The 22784-nt window shown below is 46.1% G+C and overlaps 3 protein-coding genes across 3 annotated transcripts; 2 read left to right on the top strand and 1 right to left on the bottom strand.

Annotated features, from left to right (window-relative positions):
• Positions 1-5940: 5940 nt before the first annotated feature.
• Positions 5941-7099, top strand: JR316_0013553 (uncharacterized protein; the record flags this gene model as incomplete). The annotated part of the gene is made up of 2 exons (XM_047899143.1): positions 5941-6822; positions 6896-7099. The coding sequence occupies 2 exons, from the start codon at positions 5941-5943 to the stop codon at positions 7097-7099; spliced, it is 1086 nt and encodes a 361-aa protein (XP_047741783.1).
• Positions 7100-15488: 8389 nt separating this feature from the next.
• On the top strand, positions 15489-16769 carry JR316_0013552 (uncharacterized protein; the record flags this gene model as incomplete). Its single annotated transcript, XM_047899142.1, has 1 exon — positions 15489-16769. The coding sequence occupies one exon, from the start codon at positions 15489-15491 to the stop codon at positions 16767-16769; it is 1281 nt and encodes a 426-aa protein (XP_047741782.1).
• Positions 16770-19354: 2585 nt separating this feature from the next.
• On the bottom strand, positions 19355-21862 carry JR316_0013551 (Guanine nucleotide-binding protein alpha-4 subunit; the record flags this gene model as incomplete). Its single annotated transcript, XM_047899141.1, has 9 exons — positions 19355-19363; positions 19467-19510; positions 19573-19606; positions 19671-19753; positions 19803-20042; positions 20102-20150; positions 20201-20405; positions 20455-21259; positions 21604-21862. The coding sequence occupies 9 exons, from the start codon at positions 21860-21862 to the stop codon at positions 19355-19357; spliced, it is 1728 nt and encodes a 575-aa protein (XP_047741781.1).
• Positions 21863-22784: the final 922 nt, after the last annotated feature.

The following is a 22784-nucleotide window of genomic DNA, read 5'->3' as shown; positions in this document are numbered from 1 at the left end:
TAAACCCTAAACCCTAAACCCTAAACCCTAAACCCTAAACCCTAAACCCTAAACCCTAAACCCTAAACCCTAAACCCTAAACCCTAAACCCTAAACCCTAAACCCTAAACCCTAAACCCTAAACCCTAAACCCTAACCCTAAACCCTAAACCCTAAACCCTAAACCCTAAACCCTAAACCCTAAACCCCGGAAAAGTTCCTTAGTACCGTGGAAACATTTTTGATGGACCGGATCATGAACTGTCCAATTAAGATTCACAACAATCAATCAATTGATTGTTAGGTAAGGACCCAGGTAAGCTATTTATACTCTTGACATGAGAATATTCCCATGTCACGGTTACTCGGAGCCACGTAACCAGAGTATTTTATATCCATGTGATTCACATCACAGTCAATAACCCACGATGTCAAAGAACAAAAGTGTTGGATCCACTTTTGACAGGTTACCATGTGCCACATCGACCCGTGACACTCTGTTCATCAGAGATCTGTCTAACTTGACAATAAACATTGACAGATTTGTGATAGTCGGTAAGATACATGACAGCTGCGCAGCATCACTTCACGCGCTGTCATCGGATGTTCCAGAACATTCCTTCTAAGAATAGCCACTGAAGAGTCTATAAAGACGAAAGGGCTGGCTGCTGATAACAATCAACAGCCCTCTGGCCTTCTTTCCATTTAACTCACAGTTTAAACAAGTCGCTCGCACCTCGCTTCGCTCGGTGCTCGCTCCCCCCCTAAACCCAACGACTTTGCTATTACCCAACAGCTACTATGTCTTCCACTTACTCTGCTGCCTTCTCTCGTGCCATGTCCCCCACCCTGGACGCACTCACCCAGGCTGTCGTCAACAACACAGTTTTTGGCGTCAACGACGAAGCTGGCCGCCACAACGCCCTCATCGACGAGTTGGCCACTGTCGTCATCAAGAAAATAGCTGAGTGCCGCTCCATTGACCAGATTGTAGACTGCGTCTTTTTTGACTATCGTGCTGCCCTTAGGGAGTTTCTCCTCAACCTCGCATCGTGGTGCGATAAGAGGGAAACAGTCAAGGCTAGCCTCGAGCGCCTTGAACTTGCCGTTAGCGCAGGCAACACCCCCAATCGCCTTCGGGTGAAGGCTCCCGAGTTCCAACTTACGAAGGAATTCGCGGATGCCGGGTCAGCGGAAGCTCTTCGAGTTTCCTCTACGTTCTCCACCGCTCGTGATGTCTTCCAAAAGGCAATCAACGACGGCGCCATTCAGGCGAAAAAGGACGAACTGGCCTTTTGGAATGATAAATGCGCACTCAATAACTGTTATGAAGCTGCTGCCCTCATCGTTAAGACAACTTACGATGATCGCAAATCCAGCTATAAGCTCCCCGTTTTCTCTACAGACAACAAGGGAGTTCGTCGAATAACAGATTGGGTAGTGTCACCGCAGAAGAAGGCTGAATGCAGCGCATTGCAAACCATTTTGCCAGCCATCTTCTCTCATATCAAACAGATTGTCAACTTGCGCCACCGCGCTTTGGCAATCAAGATTGAGAAAAAGCGGTCGACTGCGGCAACAGCCGATGTCGAGATGGCCGATGCGACCAAACCAGGTCCATCGATTCAATCCCTTATTGATAAGGGCTTGAATGCACGTCTCAAGAAGCTCAACCTTGGATCTGTGGGCAAGAAGGCAAGTTCTCGTAACCCTTCACCCATAACTCTGGATACTAATTACTATTCTAATTACCCAGACTTTGTCTGGCCAGAATTCGTCCAAGGCTCCTCAACCTCAGGCCAAGAAAGCTGGCCCTTCGAAATTCAAACCCTCGTCGACGCCTTCGCAGAAGAAGCCCCAAACCAAGGCTTCCAACAAGGTCGACAACAAGAAGAAAGGGAAGGGGAGAGCTCCCGTCAAGAACGATCCAAAGGGAAAGGGAAAGGCAAGAGCCTAGACGCGCGGTCTAATGTAGTACCTTTTACGTCGGTAAGACCCGCCTTCCCCAACTCTATTCCTGACGATATACTCACCATGACTAAAACAGACGCAGTTTCTTTTGTACACTTACATACGCCGATCTCATTCTTGTTGGCTGGCCAGTATCGTAGTAGTGTACACTGTAGTCCTGGTGTGGTGGTCCCTGTAGATATAGCAAATGATTTGTCACTCGGACTCAATTATATGTTTTTTACTCTACCTTCTCAAAGTCTGATCATGCAAGCATGGAATGATTTTCAACGAAGAATAAGATGGCGTATCTATTTTTTGTTTAAGGAAGGCATGAACAAACCTTTTGATCCAGATTACGGAGTAAGCTCAAAAAAGAAAGAGAAACCTCCAGTATTACCGCAATACATGGAACTTGGCCTTTCGATGGGACGTCGGTACGTGCAACGCACGATCGCAAGTATCCCGGAAGAAGCCCTTACGGAGATGCGAAAGCACGCGTTCTCTCCTAAAAGGGACAAGATCCGTAAGTTTCTTATCGATAACAACTATGTTATTACGATGACAGATAAGAATCTTGGCCTCGCGGTGTCTGAACGCGACTGGATATTAAGGAATGAGCTCAATCTTCTTGAAGATGAACGTAACTATGAAGAGTTAGAATTCGAAGTTGCGCAAGAAGTAATGAAGAGCAAAATGATCCAGATGCAAACTCTTGCACGTACCGTCGAAGATGAACATCTGTTTCTATTTGAACTTGGGTTGTCTCGATTCTTTCTATCGAATGTACCGGAAGACGGATCATCGTTCAAGTACCCTCAATTTCATGGTATACCTAAAATCCACAAAAAACCTACTGGATTTAGGCCCATAATTCCGTGTCACTCTGTAGTATTTAATCCTGCAGCCAAGTTTGTATCAAAAGAGCTTAAGCCGATTATTAAATCGACTCCTTCAATCATTCACGGAACGAAGGATCTCTTTACGAGATTAAGCCAATTGCGTATAGACCCCAAACGACAATGGTATTTTGTCACCGGGGATGTAGTTGCTTTCTATCCCAATATTCCGTTGGACTTGTGCATCGAAATCGTTTGTAATATGTACGAGGAATGGTTACTCAACGCTTCGGAAGAAAACACTGCATTAGCCCATATTAATCCAAATTCGTTAGAGAATAACTTGGTTAAATTGGGCATCTTTAAACGTGCTATCGAGATTGGCAATACGCAATTGATAACACAACATGGGTCTAGATATTTTAGACAAAAAAATGGCCTCGCAATGGGCGTCGCGGATTCTCCGGACCTTGCTAACCTCTTTGGAGCCCATTTTGAAATAAAGTCAAAAATCTTAGACCACCCAAACGTGGCCTTCTATGGAAGGTACATCGACGATTGTTTCGCAATTGTTTACGCCGAGTCCGAAGCACTTGCACTTAATCTTATTAAAGAAACAATAAAGTTCGATGGTTGTGTTATCGAATGGGCTGTTTCCTCGTCGGGATGTCAATTTCTCGATGCTTTCATATTCAAGGAGTCTGGAAAACTTCATTGGAAGCCATTTGTCAAGACAGGAAACAACCGAGAACGAGTTCCATGGGTATCACATCATCCTTTGGACGTCAAACGTGGCGTCTACATTGGAGAGTTATCCAGGTTAGCCGTGCTATGTAGTACCAAGGAAATCTACATCGGAGCAATTAGAGACCTTAACGCTCTCTATTTGATGCGCGGTTATCCCGAAAACCTAGTCATGTCTTGGTGTAAGAAGAATATACAAGAACGTTGGGAAAAGCGATTCGCTTTACGAGTCGCAGAGCACGACGAATCCATTCTTGTACTTAAAACCAGATTTGATCAGGTATGGAATTGGTTTTCAGCTGCTGAACTTGGAAAAACTGTTACCGAGTACTGGTCGGCATGGTATGAACATGCCGAGAAAGGTTTGTATAGTGCAGACTCGTCCAGACCCCTTATCAAACCAGATCCAAATTACGTTCACGACCTCGATGATGTTCGCCCGGAGCTGTTCACACAGATCCTCGTGGACGGAGAAACTGAGTTCGTACCGGATTTGAGGAAGATAGGACTACTCGGAAGTCGTTGGATAGTATCGCGAAAACGCAATACTAATCTTTTCGACCTTGCAAATGTGTGGAAGAAAACAGTCTTTCGTAAACTGGATGAAGACATCGCTGAAAAAGGTGGTGTTGTTCCCGAAACTCAAAACGTTAATGAAACTTATCATTCTGCTTTAGTTGAAGCTGCTGAACAGATAAGTATCGAAAGTGATAACGAGATAATACTTCATAGACGTTCAATCTCACAAGAGAGGGAACATCCAGAATTCGGCAGAATATCCAAATCTTACAACCGATGAAAAGAATACTAGCGCGTAAGGCGTAAAGCATTAGAAAAAAACCCTAACCGTAAGTATTCCTTGCTACAAAGTAACAAACATCTACTTACAAGCAACACATTGGATTAAATAGCTAAACCTAAACCTAAACCCTAAACCCTAAACCCTAAGCCCTAACCTAACCCCAACCCTAAGCTAACTAAGTCTAACCTTAGTAGGAAGTAAGGTAGGCGTGTGAACTTCCGAAAGGCATGTGATTGTGAAGGGCCGGATCTAATTTAGTACATGGGAAAAGTTACTTAGTACCTCGGGAAAAGTTCCTTAGTACCGTGGAAACATTTTTGATGGACCGGATCATGAACTGTCCAATTAAGATTCACAACAATCAATCAATTGATTGTTAGGTAAGGACCCAGGTAAGCTATTTATACTCTTGACATGAGAATATTCCCATGTCACGGTTACTCGGAGCCACGTAACCAGAGTATTTTATATCCATGTGATTCACATCACAGTCAATAACCCACGATGTCAAAGAACAAAAGTGTTGGATCCACTTTTGACAGGTTACCATGTGCCACATCGACCCGTGACACTCTGTTCATCAGAGATCTGTCTAACTTGACAATAAACATTGACAGATTTGTGATAGTCGGTAAGATACATGACAGCTGCGCAGCATCACTTCACGCGCTGTCATCGGATGTTCCAGAACATTCCTTCTAAGAATAGCCACTGAAGAGTCTATAAAGACGAAAGGGCTGGCTGCTGATAACAATCAACAGCCCTCTGGCCTTCTTTCCATTTAACTCACAGTTTAAACAAGTCGCTCGCACCTCGCTTCGCTCGGTGCTCGCTCCCCCCCTAAACCCTAAACCCTAAACCTAAACCCTAAACCCTAAACCCTAAAACCTAACCTAACCCCAACCCTAAGCTAACTAAGTCTAACCTTAGTAGGAAGTAAGGTAGGCGTGTGAACTTCCGAACGGCATGTGATTGTGAAGGGCCGGATCTAATTTAGTACATGGGAAAAGTTACTTAGTACTTCGGGAAAAGTTCCTTAGTACCGTGGAAACATTTTTGATGGACCGGATCATGAACTGTCCAATTAAGATTCACAACAATCAATCATTCTATTGTTTGATTGTTAGGTAAGGACCCAGGTAAGCTATTTATACTCTAGACATGTGAATATTCCCATGTCGCGGTTACTCGGAGCCACGTAACCAGAGTAATCTATATCCATGTGATTCACATCACAAGTCAATAACCCACGATGTCAAAGAACAAAAGTGTTGGATCCACTTTTGACAGGTTACCATGTGCCACATCGACCCGTGACACTCTGTTCATCAGAGACCTGTCTAACTTGACAATAAACATTGACAGATTTGTGATAGTCGGTAAGATACATGACAGCTGCGCAGCATCACTTCACGCGCTGTCATCGGATGTCTAGAACATTCCTTCTAAGAATAGCCACTGAAGAGTCTATAAAGACGAAAGGGCTGGTTGTTGGGATCCCCCAACAGCCCTCTGGCCTTCTTTCTATTTCAAACTCACAGTTTAAACTAGTCGCTCGCACCTCGCTTCGCTCGGTGCTCGCTCCCCCCCTAAACCCAACGACTTTGCTATCACCCATCAGTTACCATGTCATCCCAATACTCTGCTGCATTCTCTCGTGCCATGTCCCCTACCCTGGACGCACTCACCCAGGCCGTCGTCAACAACACTGTCTTCGGCGTCAACGATGAAGCAGGCCGCCATAACGCTCTTATCGACGAGCTGGCCACTGTGGTCATCAAAAAAATAGCTGAGTGCCGCTCCGTTGACCAAGTCATAGACTGCGTCTTTTTTGACTATCGTGCTGCCCTCAGGGAGTTTCTCCTCAACCTCGCATCGTGGTGCGACAAGAGGGAAACAGTCAAGGCTAGCCTCGAGCGCCTTGAATCTGCCGTTAGCGCAGGCAACACGCCCAATCGCCTTAAGGTGAAGGCACCCGAGTTCCAACTTACGAAGGAATTCGCGGATGCCGGGTCAGCGGAGGCTCTTCGAGTCTCCACTACGTTCTCTTCCGCTCGTGATGCCTTCCAAAAGGCAATTAACGACGGCGCCGTTCAGGCGAAAAAGGACGAGCTGGCTTTTTGGGATGATAAATGCGCGCTCAACTCTTGCTACGAAGCTGCTGCCCTCATCGTTAAGGCAACTTACGATGATCGCAAATCCAGCTACAAGCTCCCTGTTTTCTCTACAGACAACAAGGGAGTTCGACGTATAGCAGAGTGGGTAGTGTCTCCGCAAAAGAAAGCCGAATGCAGTGCGCTGCAAACTATACTGCCGGCGATCTTTTCTCATATCAAACAGATTGTCAACATGCGCCACCGCGCCTTGGCAATTAAGATTGAGAAAAAGCGGACGACTGCGGCAACAGCCGATGTCGAGATGGCCGATGCGACCAAACCAGGTCCATCGATTCAATCCCTTATTGATAAGGGCTTGAATGCACGTCTCAAAAAGCTCAACCTTGGATCTGTGGGCAAGAAGGCAAGTTTTCGTAACCCTTCACCCATAATTCTGGACACTAATTATTACTCTAATTACCCAGACTTTGTCTGGCCAGAATTCGTCCAAGGCTCCTCAACCTCAGGCCAGGAAAGCTGGCCCTTCGAAACCCAAGTCGTCGTCGACGCCTTCGCAGAGGAAGCCTCAAACCAAGGCTTCCAACAAGGTCGACAACAAGAAGAAAGGGAAGGGGAGAGCTCCCGTCAAGAACAACGATCCAAAGGGAAAGGGAAAGGCAAGAGCCTAGACGCGCGGTCTACTGTAGCATCATTTACGTCGGTGAGACCCGCCTTCCCCAACTCTATTCCTGACGATATACTCACCATGACTAAAACAGACGCAGTTTCTTTTGTACACCTCAATACCCCGATTTCATTCTTATTGGCTGGCCAGTATAGATCTAGTGTACACTGTAGTCCTGGTGTTTCGGTCCCTGTTGATGTAGCAAATGATTTATCTCTTGGACTCAATTATATGTTTTTTACACTGCCTTCTAAAAGTCTGATCATGCAAGCATGGAATGATTTTCAACGAAGAATAAGATGGCGTATCTATTTTTTGTTTAAAGAAGGCATGAATAAACCTTTCGATCCAGACTATGGAGTAAGCTCTAAAAAGAAAGAGAAACCTCCAATGTTACCGCAATTTATGGAACTTGGCCTTTCAATGGGACGTCGGTACGTTATTAAAACGATCGCAAGTATCCCGGAAGAAGCCCTTAAAGAGATGCGAAAGCACGCGTTCTCTCCTAAAAGGGACAAGATCCAAAAGTTTCTTTTCGATAACAACTATGTTATTACGATGACAGATAAGAATCTTGGCCTCGCGGTGTCTGAACGCGACTGGATATTAAGGAATGAGCTCAATCTTCTTGAAGATGAACGCAACTACGAAGAGCTAGAATTCGAAGTTGCGCAAGAAGTTATGAAGAGCAAAATGATTCAGATGCAAACTCTCGCACGTACCGTCGAAGATGAACATCTGTTTCTATTTGAACTTGGGTTGTCTCGATTCTTTCTATCGAATGTACCGGAAGACGGATCATCGTTCAAGTATCCTCAATTTCATGGTATACCTAAAATCCACAAGAAACCTACTGGATTTAGGCCCATAATTCCGTGTCACTCTGTAGTATTTAATCCTGCAGCCAAGTTTGTATCAAAAGAGCTTAAGCCGATTATTAAATCGACTCCTTCAATCATTCACGGAACGAAGGATCTCTTTACGAGATTAAGCCAATTGCGTATAGACCCCAAACGACAATGGTATTTTGTCACCGGGGATGTAGTTGCTTTCTATCCCAATATTCCGTTGGACTTGTGCATCGAAATCGTTTGTAATATGTACGAGGAATGGTTACTCAACGCTTCGGAAGAAAACACTGCATTAGCCCATATTAATCCAAATTCGTTAGAGAATAACTTGGTTAAATTGGGCATCTTTAAACGTGCTATCGAGATTGGCAATACGCAATTGATAACACAACATGGGTCTAGATATTTTAGACAAAAAAATGGCCTCGCAATGGGCGTCGCGGATTCTCCGGACCTTGCTAACCTCTTTGGAGCCCATTTTGAAATAAAGTCAAAAATCTTAGACCACCCAAACGTGGCCTTCTATGGAAGGTACATCGACGATTGTTTCGCAATTGTTTACGCCGAGTCCGAAGCACTTGCACTTAATCTTATTAAAGAAACAATAAAGTTCGATGGTTGTGTTATCGAATGGGCTGTTTCCTCGTCGGGATGTCAATTTCTCGATGCTTTCATATTCAAGGAGTCTGGAAAACTTCATTGGAAGCCATTTGTCAAGACAGGAAACAACCGAGAACGAGTTCCATGGGTATCACATCATCCTTTGGACGTCAAACGTGGCGTCTACATTGGAGAGTTATCCAGGTTAGCCGTGCTATGTAGTACCAAGGAAATCTACATCGGAGCAATTAGAGACCTTAACGCTCTCTATTTGATGCGCGGTTATCCCGAAAACCTAGTCATGTCTTGGTGTAAGAAGAATATACAAGAACGTTGGGAAAAGCGATTCGCTTTACGAGTCGCAGAGCACGACGAATCCATTCTTGTACTTAAAACCAGATTTGATCAGGTATGGAATTGGTTTTCAGCTGCTGAACTTGGAAAGACTGTTACCGAGTACTGGTCGGCATGGTATGAACATGCCGAGAAAGGTCTGTATAGTGCAGACTCGTCCAGACCCCTTATCAAACCAGATCCAAATTACGTTCACGACCTCGATGATGTTCGCCCGGAGCTGTTCACACAGATCCTCGTGGACGGAGAAACTGAGTTCGTACCGGATTTGAGGAAGATAGGACTACTCGGAAGTCGTTGGATAGTATCGCGAAAGCGCAATACTAATCTTTTCGACCTTGCAAATGTGTGGAAGAAAACAGTCTTTCGTAAACTGGATGAAAACATCGCTGAAAAAGGTGGTGTTGTTCCCGAAACTCAAAACGTTAATGAAACTTATCATTCTGCTCTAGTTGAAGCTGCTGAACAGATAAGTATCGAAAGTGATAACGAGATAATACTTCATAGACGTTCAATCTCACAAGAGAGGGAACATCCAGAATTCGGCAGAATATCCAAATCTTACAACCGATGAAAAGAATACTAGCGCGTAAGGCGTAAAGCATTAGAAAAAAAACCCTAACCGTAAGTATTCCTTGCTATAAAGTAACAAACATCTACTTACAAGCAACACTTTGGATTAAATAGCTAAACCTAAACCCTAAACCCTAAACCCTAAAACCTAACCTAACCCCAACCCTAAGCTAACTAAGTCTAACCTTAGTAGGAAGTAAGGTAGGCGTGTGAACTTCCGAACGGCATGTGATTGTGAAGGGCCGGATCTAATTTAGTACATGGGAAAAGTTACTTAGTACTTCGGGAAAAGTTCCTTAGTACCGTGGAAACATTTTTGATGGACCGGATCATGAACTGTCCAATTAAGATTCACAACAATCAATCATTCTATTGTTTGATTGTTAGGTAAGGACCCAGGTAAGCTATTTATACTCTAGACATGTGAATATTCCCATGTCGCGGTTACTCGGAGCCACGTAACCAGAGTAATCTATATCCATGTGATTCACATCACAAGTCAATAACCCACGATGTCAAAGAACAAAAGTGTTGGATCCACTTTTGACAGGTTACCATGTGCCACATCGACCCGTGACACTCTGTTCATCAGAGACCTGTCTAACTTGACAATAAACATTGACAGATTTGTGATAGTCGGTAAGATACATGACAGCTGCGCAGCATCACTTCACGCGCTGTCATCGGATGTCTAGAACATTCCTTCTAAGAATAGCCACTGAAGAGTCTATAAAGACGAAAGGGCTGGTTGTTGGGATCCCCCAACAGCCCTCTGGCCTTCTTTCTATTTCAAACTCACAGTTTAAACTAGTCGCTCGCACCTCGCTTCGCTCGGTGCTCGCTCCCCCCCTAAACCCTAAACCCTAAGCCCTAACCTAACCCCAACCCTAAGCTAACTAAGTCTAACCTTAGTAGGAAGTAAGGTAGGCGTGTGAACTTCCGAACGGCATGTGATTGTGAAGGGCCGGATCTAATTTAGTACATGGGAAAAGTTACTTAGTACTTCGGGAAAAGTTCCTTAGTACCGTGGAAACATTTTTGATGGACCAGATCATGAACTGTCCAATTAAGATTCACAACAATCAATCAGTCTATTGTTTGATTGTTAGGTAAGGACCCAGGTAAGCTATTTATACTCTAGACATGTGAATATTCCCATGTCGCGGTTACTCGGAGCCACGTAACCAGAGTTTTCTATATCCATGTGATTCACATCACAGTCAATAACCCACGATGTCAAAGAACAAAAGTGTTGGATCCACTTTTGACAGGTTACCATATGCCACATTGACCCGTGACACTCTGTTCATCAGAGATCTGTCTAACTTGACAATAAACATTGACAGATTTGTGATAGTCGGTAAGATACATGACAGCTGCGCAGCATCACTTCACGCGCTGTCATCGGATGTTCCAGAACATTCCTTCTAAGAATAGCCACTGAAGAGTCTATAAAGACGAAAGGGCTGGCTGCTGATAACAATCAACAGCCCTCTGGCTTCTTTCCATTTTAACTCCCAGTTTAAACTAGTCGCTCGCACCTCGCTTCGCTCGGTGCTCGCTCCCCCCCTAAACCCAACGACTTTGCTATCACCCATCAGCCACTATGTCATCCCAATACTCTGCTGCTTTCTCTCGTGCCATGTCCCCCACCCTGGACGCACTCACCCAGGCCGTCGTCAACAACACCGTCTTCGGCGTCAACGATGAAGCAGGCCGCCATAACGCTCTGATCGACGAGCTGGCCACTGTGGTCATCAAAAAAATAGCTGAGTGCCGCTCCGTTGACCAAGTCATAGACTGCGTCTTTTTTGACTATCGTGCTGCCCTCAGGGAGTTTCTTCTCAACCTCGCATCGTGGTGCGATAAGAGAGAAACAGTCAAGGCTAGCCTCGAGCGCCTTGAATCTGCCGTTAGCGCAGGCAACACGCCCAATCGCCTTAAGGTGAAGGCGCCCGAGTTCCAACTCACGAAGGAATTCGCGGATGCCGGGTCAGCGGAGGCTCTTCGAGTCTCCACTACGTTCTCTACCGCTCGTGACGTCTTCCAAAAGGCGATTAACGACGGCGCCATTCAGGCGAAAAAGGATGAGCTGGCCTTTTGGGATGATAAATGCGCACTCAACTCTTGCTACGAAGCTGCTGCCCTCATCGTTAAGGCAACTTACGATGATCGCAAATCCAGCTACAAGCTCCCTGTTTTCTCTACAGACAACAAGGGAGTCCGACGTATAGCAGAGTGGGTAGTGTCTCCGCAAAAGAAAGCCGAATGCAGTGCGCTGCAAACTATACTGCCGGCGATCTTTTCTCATATCAAACAAATTGTCAACATGCGCCACCGCGCCTTGGCAATTAAGATTGAGAAAAAGCGGACGACTGCGGCAACAGCCGATGTCGAGATGGCCGACGCGACCAAACCAGGTCCGTCGATTCAATCCCTTATTGATAAGGGCTTGAATGCACGTCTCAAAAAGCTCAACCTTGGATCTGTGGGCAAGAAGGCAAGTTTTCGTAACCCTTCACCCATAATTCTGGACACTAATTATTACTCTAATTACCCAGACTTTGTCTGGCCAGAATTCGTCCAAGGCTCCTCAACCTCAGGCCAGGAAAGCTGGCCCTTCGAAACCCAAGTCGTCGTCGATGCCTTCGCAGAGGAAGCCCCAAACCAAGGTTTCCAACAAGGTCGACAACAAGAAGAAAGGGAAGGGGAGAGCTCCCGTCAAGAACAACGATCCAAAGGGAAAGGGAAAGGCAAGAGCCTAGACGCGCGGTCTACTGTAGCATCATTTACGTCGGTGAGACCCGCCTTCCCCAACTCTATTCCTGACGATATACTCACCATGACTAAAACAGACGCGGTTTCTTTCGTACACTTACATACTCCAATTTCATTCTTGTTGGCTGGCCAGTATCGTAGTAGTGTACATTGTAGTCCTGGTGTTTCTGTCCCTGTTGATGTAGCAAACGATCTCTCTCTCGGACTAAATTATATGTTTTTCACACTGCCTTCTAAAAGTCTGATCATGCAAGCATGGAATGATTTTCAACGAAGAATAAGATGGCGTATCTATTTTTTGTTTAAGGAAGGCATGAATAAACCTTTTGATCCAGATTATGGAGTAAGTTCTAAGAAAAAAGAAAAACCTCCTGTATTACCGCAATATATGGAACTTGGCCTTTCGATGGGACGTCGGTACGTGCAACGCACGATCGCAAGTATCCCGGAAGAAGCCCTCACGGAGATGCGAAAGCACGCGTTCTCTCCTAAAAGGGACAAGATCCGTAAGTTTCTTATCGATAACAACTATGTTATTACGATGACAGATAAGAATCTTGGCCTCGCGGTGTCTGAACGCGACTGGATAATAAGGAATGAGCTCAATCTTCTTGAAGATGAACGCAACTACGAAGAGTTAGAATTCGAAGTTGCTCAAGAAGTTATGAAGAGCAAAATGATTCAGATGCAAACGCTCGCACGTACTGTCGAAGATGAACATCTGTTTCTATTTGAACTTGGGTTGTCTCGATTTTTTCTATCAAATGTACCGGAAGACGGATCATCGTTCAAGTATCCTCAATTTCATGGTATACCTAAAATCCATAAAAAACCTACTGGATTTAGGCCCATAATTCCGTGTCACTCTGTAGTATTTAATCCTGCAGCCAAGTTCGTATCAAAAGAGCTTAAGCCGAGTATTAAATCGACTCCTTCAATCATACACGGAACGAAGGATCTCTTTACGAGATTAAGCCAATTGCGTATAGACTCCAATAGACAATGGTATTTTGTCACTGGAGATGTAGTTGCTTTCTATCCCAATATTCCGTTGGACTCGTGCATCGAAATCGTTTGTAGTATGTACGAGGAATGGTTACTCAACGCTTCGGAAGAAAACACTGCATTAGCCCATATTAATCCAAATTCGTTAGAAAATAACTTGGTTAAATTGGGCATCTTTAAACGTGCTATCGAGATTGGCAATACGCAATTAATAACACAACATGGGTCTAGATATTTTAGACAAAAAAATGGCCTCGCAATGGGCGTCGCGGATTCTCCGGACCTTGCTAACCTCTTTGGAGCCCATTTTGAAATAAAGTCAAAAATCTTGGACCACCCAAACGTGGCCTTCTATGGAAGGTACATCGACGATTGTTTCGCAATTGTTTACGCCGAGTCCGAAGCACTTGCACTTAATCTTATTAAAGAAACAATAAAGTTCGATGGTTGTGTTATCGAATGGGCTGTTTCCTCGTCGGGATGTCAATTTCTCGATGCTTTCATATTCAAGGAGTCTGGAAAACTTCATTGGAAGCCTTTTGTCAAGACAGGAAACAACCGAGAACGAGTTCCATGGGTATCACATCATCCTTTGGACGTCAAACGTGGCGTCTACATTGGAGAGTTATCCAGGTTAGCCGTGCTATGTAGTACCAAGGAAATCTACATCGGAGCAATTAGAGACCTTAACGCTCTCTATTTGATGCGCGGTTATCCCGAAAACCTAGTCATATCTTGGTGTAAGAAGAATATACAAGAACGTTGGGAAAAGCGATTCGCTTTACGAGTCGCAGAGCACGACGAATCCATTCTTGTACTTAAAACCAGATTTGATCAGGTATGGAATTGGTTTTCAGCTGCTGAACTTGGAAAAACTGTTACCGAGTACTGGTCGGCATGGTATGAACATGCCGAGAAAGGTTTGTATAGTGCAGACTCGTCCAGACCCCTTATCAAACCAGATCCAAATTACGTTCACGACCTCGATGATGTTCGCCCGGAGCTGTTCACACAGATCCTCGTGGACGGAGAAACTGAGTTCGTACCGGATTTGAGGAAGATAGGACTACTCGGAAGTCGTTGGATAGTATCGCGAAAACGCAATACTAATCTTTTCGACCTTGCAAATGTGTGGAAGAAAACAGTCTTTCGTAAACTGGATGAAGACATCGCTGAAAAAGGTGGTGTTGTTCCCGAAACTCAAAACGTTAATGAAACTTATCATTCTGCTTTAGTTGAAGCTGCTGAGCAGATAAGTATCGAAAGTGATAACGAGATAATACTTCATAGACGTTCAATCTCACAAGAGAGGGAACATCCAGAATTCGGCAGAATATCCAAATCTTACAACCGATGAAAAGAATACTAGCGCTTAAGGCGTAAAGCATTAGAAAAAAACCCTAACCGTAAGTATTCCTTGCTATAAAGTAACAAACATCTACTTACAAGCAACACATTGGATTGAATAGCTAAACCTAAACCTAAACCCTAAACCCTAAACCCTAAGCCCTAACCTAACCCCAACCCTAAGCTAACTAAGTCTAACCTTAGTAGGAAGTAAGGTAGGCGTGTGAACTTCCGAACGGCATGTGATTGTGAAGGGCCGGATCTAATTTAGTACATGGGAAAAGTTACTTAGTACTTCGGGAAAAGTTCCTTAGTACCGTGGAAACATTTTTGATGGACCGGATCATGAACTGTCCAATTAAGATTCACAACAATCAATCAATTGATTGTTAGGTAAGGACCCAGGTAAGCTATTTATACTCTTGACATGTGAATATTCCCATGTCGCGGTTACTCGGAGCCACGTAACCAGAGTAATCTATATCCATGTGATTCACATCACAGTCAATAACCCACGATGTCAAAGAACAAAAGTGTTGGATCCACTTTTGACAGGTTACCATGTGCCACATTGACCCGTGACACTCTGTTCATCAGAGACCTGTCTAACTTGACAATAAACATTGACAGATTTGTGATAGTCGGTAAGATACATGACAGCTGCACAGCATCACTTCACGCGCTGTCATCGGATGTCTAGAACATTCCTTCTAAGAATAGCCACTGAAGAGTCTATAAAGACGAAAGGGCTGGTTGTTGGTACCCCCCAACAGCCCTCTGGCCTTCTTTCCATTTAACTCACAGTTTAAACAAGTCGCTCGCACCTCGCTTCGCTCGGTGCTCGCTCCCCCCCTAAACCCTAATAACCCCTAAACCCTAAACCCTATGTACGAGGAATGGTTACTCAACGCTTCGGAAGAAAACACTGCATTAGCCCATATTAATCCAAATTCGTTAGAGAATAACTTGGTTAAATTGGGCATCTTTAAACGTGCTATCGAGATTGGCAATACGCAATTGATAACACAACATGGGTCTAGATATTTTAGACAAAAAAATGGCCTCGCAATGGGCGTCGCGGATTCTCCGGACCTTGCTAACCTCTTTGGAGCCCATTTTGAAATAAAGTCAAAAATCTTAGACCACCCAAACGTGGCCTTCTATGGAAGGTACATCGACGATTGTTTCGCAATTGTTTACGCCGAGTCCGAAGCACTTGCACTTAATCTTATTAAAGAAACAATAAAGTTCGATGGTTGTGTTATCGAATGGGCTGTTTCCTCGTCGGGATGTCAATTTCTCGATGCTTTCATATTCAAGGAGTCTGGAAAACTTCATTGGAAGCCATTTGTCAAGACAGGAAACAACCGAGAACGAGTTCCATGGGTATCACATCATCCTTTGGACGTCAAACGTGGCGTCTACATTGGAGAGTTATCCAGGTTAGCCGTACTATGTAGTACCAAGGAAATCTACATCGGAGCAATTAGAGACCTTAACGCTCTCTATTTGATGCGCGGTTATCCCGAAAACCTAGTCATGTCTTGGTGTAAGAAGAATATACAAGAACGTTGGGAAAAGCGATTCGCTTTACGAGTCGCAGAGCACGACGAATCCATTCTTGTACTTAAAACCAGATTTGATCAGGTATGGAATTGGTTTTCAGCTGCTGAACTTGGAAAGACTGTTACCGAGTACTGGTCGGCATGGTATGAACATGCCGAGAAAGGTCTGTATAGTGCAGACTCGTCCAGACCCCTTATCAAACCAGATCCAAATTACGTTCACGACCTCGATGATGTTCGCCCGGAGCTGTTCACACAGATCCTCGTGGACGGAGAAACTGAGTTCGTACCGGATTTGAGGAAGATAGGACTACTCGGAAGTCGTTGGATAGTATCGCGAAAGCGCAATACTAATCTTTTCGACCTTGCAAATGTGTGGAAGAAAACAGTCTTTCGTAAACTGGATGAAAACATCGCTGAAAAAGGTGGTGTTGTTCCCGAAACTCAAAACGTTAATGAAACTTATCATTCTGCTCTAGTTGAAGCTGCTGAACAGATAAGTATCGAAAGTGATAACGAGATAATACTTCATAGACGTTCAACCTCACAAGAGAGGGAACATCCAGAATTCGGCAGAATATCCAAATCTTACAACCGATGAAAAGAATACTAGCGCGTAAGGCGTAAAGCATTAGAAAAAAAAACCCTAACCGTAAGTATTCCTTGCTATAAAGTAACAAACATCTACTTACAAGCAACACTTTGGATTAAATAGCTAAACCTAAACCCTAAACCCTAAACCCTAAACCCTAACCTAACCCCAACCCTAAGCTAACTAAGTCTAACCTTAGTAGGAAGTAAGGTAGGCGTGTGAACTTCCGAACGGCATGTGATTGTGAAGGGCCGGATCTAATTTAGTACATGGGAAAAGTTACTTAGTACTTCGGGAAAAGTTCCTTAGTACCGTGGAAACATTTTTGATGGACCGGATCATGAACTGTCCAATTAAGATTCACAACAATCAATCATTCTATTGTTTGATTGTTAGGTAAGGACCCAGGTAAGCTATTTATACTCTAGACATGTGAATATTCCCATGTCGCGGTTACTCGGAGCCACGTAACCAGAGTAATCTATATCCATGTGATTCACATCACAGTCAATAACCCACGATGTCAAAGAACAAAAGTGTTGGATCCACTTTTGACAGGTTACCATGTGCCACATCGACCCGTGGCACTCTGTTCATCAGAGACCTGTCTAACTTGACAATAAACATTGACAGATTTGTGATAGTCGGTAAGATACATGACAGCTGCGCAGCATCACTTCACGCGCTGTCATCGGATGTCTAGAACATTCCTTCTAAGAATAGCCACTGAAGAGTCTATAAAGACGAAAGGGCTGGTTGTTGGGATCCCCCAACAGCCCTCTGGCTTCTTTCCATTTTAACTCCCAGTTTAAACTAGTCGCTCGCACCTCGCTTCGCTCGGTGCTCGCTCCCCCCCTAAACCCTAAACCCTAAACCCTAAACCCTAAACCCTAAACCCTAAAAACCGTAAAGCCAACAAGTCACTACTCAAAATACGTATTCCTGGTAGGAAGACATTGTAATTAGTACTTATCTCTTTCTCTCAATGTGTATTATTGTTAAAAACGGCGTGGAGAAATGTGCTGCCCCGCAGGGAGAAAATTTCCTAATTTGGAAGGACCCTGAGGAGGTCTGTCCGGTTTCGCGGATTTGAGGCCCCAAATCTCGCGGATTTGAGGGCCAAATTCGGGGTCGAGGCCGGACAAGGCCTTAGGGGAGCTTCCCGGGTCCTGGAAATACTGAACAAAGATGTCACTTCAGGGCCTGATTCCGACCGCTATGGTTCTACGCCTGGTGCTTACTGGAATACGTACTTCCTCTTGATGTCAGTCGATACATAATACGCCTGTATTCGCACGTAAGCCGTAAAACACAAAATCCATTCTCTGCCCGCCCCCTGTACTGAGGCGTGAGAATTGTATCATATGATGTGTGGGACTTCACCGAATGCCGTCGGTATCTCTTCGACCGTCCTCCATTCCATTCCGTCACCCAAAGAAGTACCATTTTACCACTCATAGCCCCCTTGCGCTTCTGTGTCGACACGTAAAGTAAGATACAAAAGCAGTTCACTCGATACACCACTTGGAGCACTATTAGAAGGGATATATGTGTTATGGAAGTAGCACTACAGTGTGTATCTGAATCAGTATATCAAAACGTTTACATGATCCTGAAAAGACCCAGATCATTGACGGATAGACCGTTAAACGCTCTCCAAGCTTATCCGGCCGCTAAACAAAATCTAGCAACTCTACCAACCACTCATATCCGTACGAATTACCTCGTCCAAACCGTGCGCGCGCTTATAATAGCGCTTCGATGTTAAACTCCTAAAGCCTGAAGCTGAAGTCGTCCGTCTGTGCATCACATACCGCTTTCTCTCTCGCTTACTTCGACTTCGACCTCGCCTCGCCACTTCAATCCACTCGTCTTTTCTCGTTTCGTCTCGTCTCGTTCATTGAACCCGTCTCATCACGGCGTACGCGCCGTCTCGTCTCATCTCGCGCCTTCCATCTCGCCTCGCCTCATTTAAAAAATTCATCGAGGTTTGATCCTGAGACATTTACACAGCACAGCACTCGACTCTCGTCTCGTCTCGTCTCGTCTAGTTAGACTAGTGGCGACAAATTGACCTGAACGTGTTGGTTAGCACGTCCACTGTCAAGAGTCGAGAGTCGGGACTCGATAGTCGACCACCTATCCTGATCGTCTTGCCGTGCTTGCGTAGAACATTGTGGTGTTCGAACTAAAGCCATGTTCAGATTCAAATTCAGAGAGTCAGAGTCAGAGAGTGGGAGAGTCAGAGAGTCGGAGAGTCAGAGAGTCAGAGAGTCAGAGAGTCAGATGGCACAGGGGTCACAACTGGGAACGGCATCCTAAACACAATTGGATAGAATTGGATAGATAGATAGAATCGGATAGATAGATAGAATTGGATAAAATAAAATAAAATAAAATAGCGATGAAACAGACCAAACCAAACGTCACTCACTCACTAACTAACTAACTAACTAAGTATGCAAGTATATACACAAAAACGGAGTAATGAGACCTTTAACAACTAGATAAGCGTGTAGATCGACCATACGACCGACCGACGGGCGCATATATGTACAGTATACACGTATACTCGTCGCACAAGTGTGCTGGGATCACGACAACTGAACAACATAATTCAGCACAAGAACAGGTGGGAGGGGGGAGGGGGAGAAAGGGGGGAGGGGGAGAAGTGGGAAAGGGGAAGGGGAACAGGAAGGGACGTACGAAATCGGCGTTTTTGAGGTAGTCCCGCAATATACTGTCTTTGACTATACATAAAACCGCACGTCAGCTTAGTAGCATAAGGTGGATGGAGGAGAGTGGTGCTTACCAGCTTTTATAGTCGTCGCTGTCGCTTTTTTGTCCTGCAAATTAATCCATCAGGGATGAGAGAGAGAAGGGGGGAGAGAGAGGGAGGGAAGGACGTACGACGACGGACGTAGCGTAAAAGTAGCTCGCGCGCTGTGTAGGCAAGTGTTCCTTCAACTGCTCTTTAAACTTTTCTCTCAAATCTACCAACACCATCAGCAATCAAAAATCCAAAAAACGGCTCCAACGCACATTTCACAACAGTATTCACATCATTCGCACGTTCACCATAACTAGGCAGATACTTGCGCACCTGCACCCCCGCTTTCAGCTTCCTCTTCAGGAGATCGCATTTGTTAAGGAAGAGGATCATGGTCGTGCTGGCGAGGAGCTTGGAGGAGCAGACGGTGCGCCAGAGGAGGAAGGAGTCTTCGAGGCGGTTGACGCGTGCGTCTTCGGTGAGACGCTCGTCGAAGCATGATACAGGCGCCACTGGGTGTATTAGCTGTGTTAACGAATGGGAAAGGAGGGGGGGAGGGAAGGGGACGCACGGAATATGATAGCTTGGACATTATCAAAATACGGCAACCACGCGTGGCGCTGTGACTATGTGAGCCAGGGTCAAAACAAGTCGGGAGAGGGGGACATACCACAGTCCGCGATCCACCTACGTCGTACAAGATCCACTCTTTACCTGCGTCTCCGCCGATACCGCCCGCAAAGATGCTAGTCGGGCCGTCATCCAGTCTGATGCGGTACTCTTGCACGCCAAGAGTTCGGAGTCGTGCGCGGACGACGTCATCGTCTGACGGCGAGTAATCGCGCTGGGCGATGCGGTCGAGGTCGTCCAGGAAACTATGCGTCTATTAGCACACGGGTATGCAGAGAGAAAGAGCGGACGTACAAGCCAGCTGTATCCTCGATCCTTATCCTCCGCTTTTTGAGCACGGCACGTACGACATCGTCCGTCCACAGCGCCTTCATATCCTCCAAACAACTAGCCAGAATCTCCGTCGCATCGTCCACCATCTCCCCTTCCCCCTCCCCATCCTCACCAACGGGCGTCGCACGCCCACTCCCCACCCTCCCCTGCCTCCTCACACTCTGCGCCGAGCCCTTCCGCACTAAGCGCTGCCCGCGCTGCAACGCCTCCTGCAACCGCGTCACTCCAAACTCGCGTTGCGCTGACGCAGCACCAAGCGGGCGCGCCAGACCCTGCGGTTCCGTTTCGAGACTTAACGGGCCGAGACTCGTTCCGCCTAACACATTCGTCGCTGCGCTATCACCCGTCGCAGCAGCAGCAGCAGCAGGCGCTGGCGATGGCAAGGGCAACCCCATATCCTCATCCGACCCCGCACCAAGCCGCCTCTTCAGATCCGTCTCCACACGGCGTAACGGCCCAAGCCGCATCTTCAGCACCTGGTGTTTACCCGTCAACAGCGTCGACAACTGTTTACTCCCTTCCCTCCCCGTGCCTCCTCCCACACCACTCCCACTCCCACTCGCTTCCCCCCCGCCACCTGCACTGCTACTCCCCCCAGGACTAACAGACTGCTGCAGATCGCCCTCGCCCTCGGGCTCCCCGTCCATCTCAGCCTGCAGCGCCTCTACGATCGTAATGATCGAGCGGATCACGTTGAGCTGGATCACAGCGCGCCACGACGCGCGCTCGGCGTCCCAGTCTGCGCGTGCGTATTTCATGCGAAAGTCTGTGTCGGTGGGTGGGTGTGTCGCGTGGGTAGGTGGGTGGATTGAGTTGGGAAGGGAGGAGAGAGGGACGGAAAGTCAGTATAAGAACACGGGTAAGATAATACAACGCACTTTTCAACGTCGTCGATTTGCCTAACCATCACAACCCACGTCCACGAGCACGAGCGCGCATTGAATCCCAAGTCCCAAGTCCCAATTCCAATCCCAATCCCAATCCCAGTCGCAATCGCACACCATATCCAAAAAATTCCCAAAAAACACAAATCAAAGAAAAACGTCAGCTTCCCCTCCCCCAAAACCCCCCAACCCAAAACCCCCCTCAAAAAACCCAAAAAACACTCACCACTCTCACTCTGCCCCAACAAAAGCACCCTCACAACCCCCCTCTCCCTCCGTCTCCTCTCAGCCCTCTCAACCTTCAACTCCTCATCAATCATCTCACTCACTCTCCTTGCCGCCGCCTCTGCTTCCAGGCGGGTGGTGCGTTCAGTGGGAGTTTCGTTGGGTGGGGGGAGGAGGAGGGTTGATAGGGGGTCGTCGGATTGGGATGTGGTGGTTGTGGTTGTGGTTGTGGATGAGGTTGTGGATGTTGGGAGACCCATTTTTGGTTTGTGGGTTGGGTGGGTTTTTTGGTGGGATTGGGTGCGGGTGGAAAGCGCTGGTGCTTTGTTTGGTGTAGATCTATAAGCAGAAACGTCAGCTACGTTCAAATCCAGCTATGATACGATGGGGGTGTGGGGTGAATGGAACAGTGCAATGTCAAATGAGTGCACGAACGAACACAAAACAAGAAAAAAAAATAAAGATTGAAAGATTGAGAGATTGAATCCAATAAAGATACGTGAAAGGTAAAGGAAAAGGAAAAAGTGAGCGTAACAGTGGAAAGGTATAACCGACCGACCAACCGATGCTCGAGCAAACTCAACCTAACTCTACCAACCAACCAACCAACCTAACTCAACCAACTCAACCCAACCAACGGCTAGCGGCCAACGATGGACGATGAACGATGAACGATGCAGACCGAAGACCACTACCGATACACGACTGATGTTGTATGATGCGTCCTCCATACATCCCCGCACGTCTGCATGCTGACCCGCTTCCAAAATGACACGTTCTTCCGACGTCGAAGGGACTAGAGAAGGTCAGTGATCCGTCAAGTTGATGTTGATGTCATACTCACCAACGTTGCGAGCATTGAACAAGGTCTACTGACGCGTGCACCATACAATCCCGCATACTCGCCTGTGTACCGCCTCCAAAACAACATGATGGAATCCCTTTGAACCTTTTCACACACCATCCCGCCTCGACAGCGACCCGGTTCCAACGTTGAAGAGACTAGAGAAGGTCAGTTAGCTGTCAAGTTGATGTTGATGCCATACTCACCAATGTTGCCAGCATACCCCGCTGCCCTATGCCAGCACTGAGCACGCTCCCATCCCACTTGCATCATCATACTCCCGCATACTGTCCCGCCTCAACAGTGACGTGTAGCCTAGACACTGTCAGTGGGCTATC

This window comes from Psilocybe cubensis (assembly GCF_017499595.1).
Source record: "Psilocybe cubensis strain MGC-MH-2018 chromosome Unknown contig6, whole genome shotgun sequence".
In the NCBI taxonomy this organism is placed as follows: Eukaryota; Fungi; Basidiomycota; class Agaricomycetes; order Agaricales; family Agrocybaceae; genus Psilocybe; species Psilocybe cubensis.
This window is presented reverse-complemented; position numbering and strand designations above follow the sequence as displayed.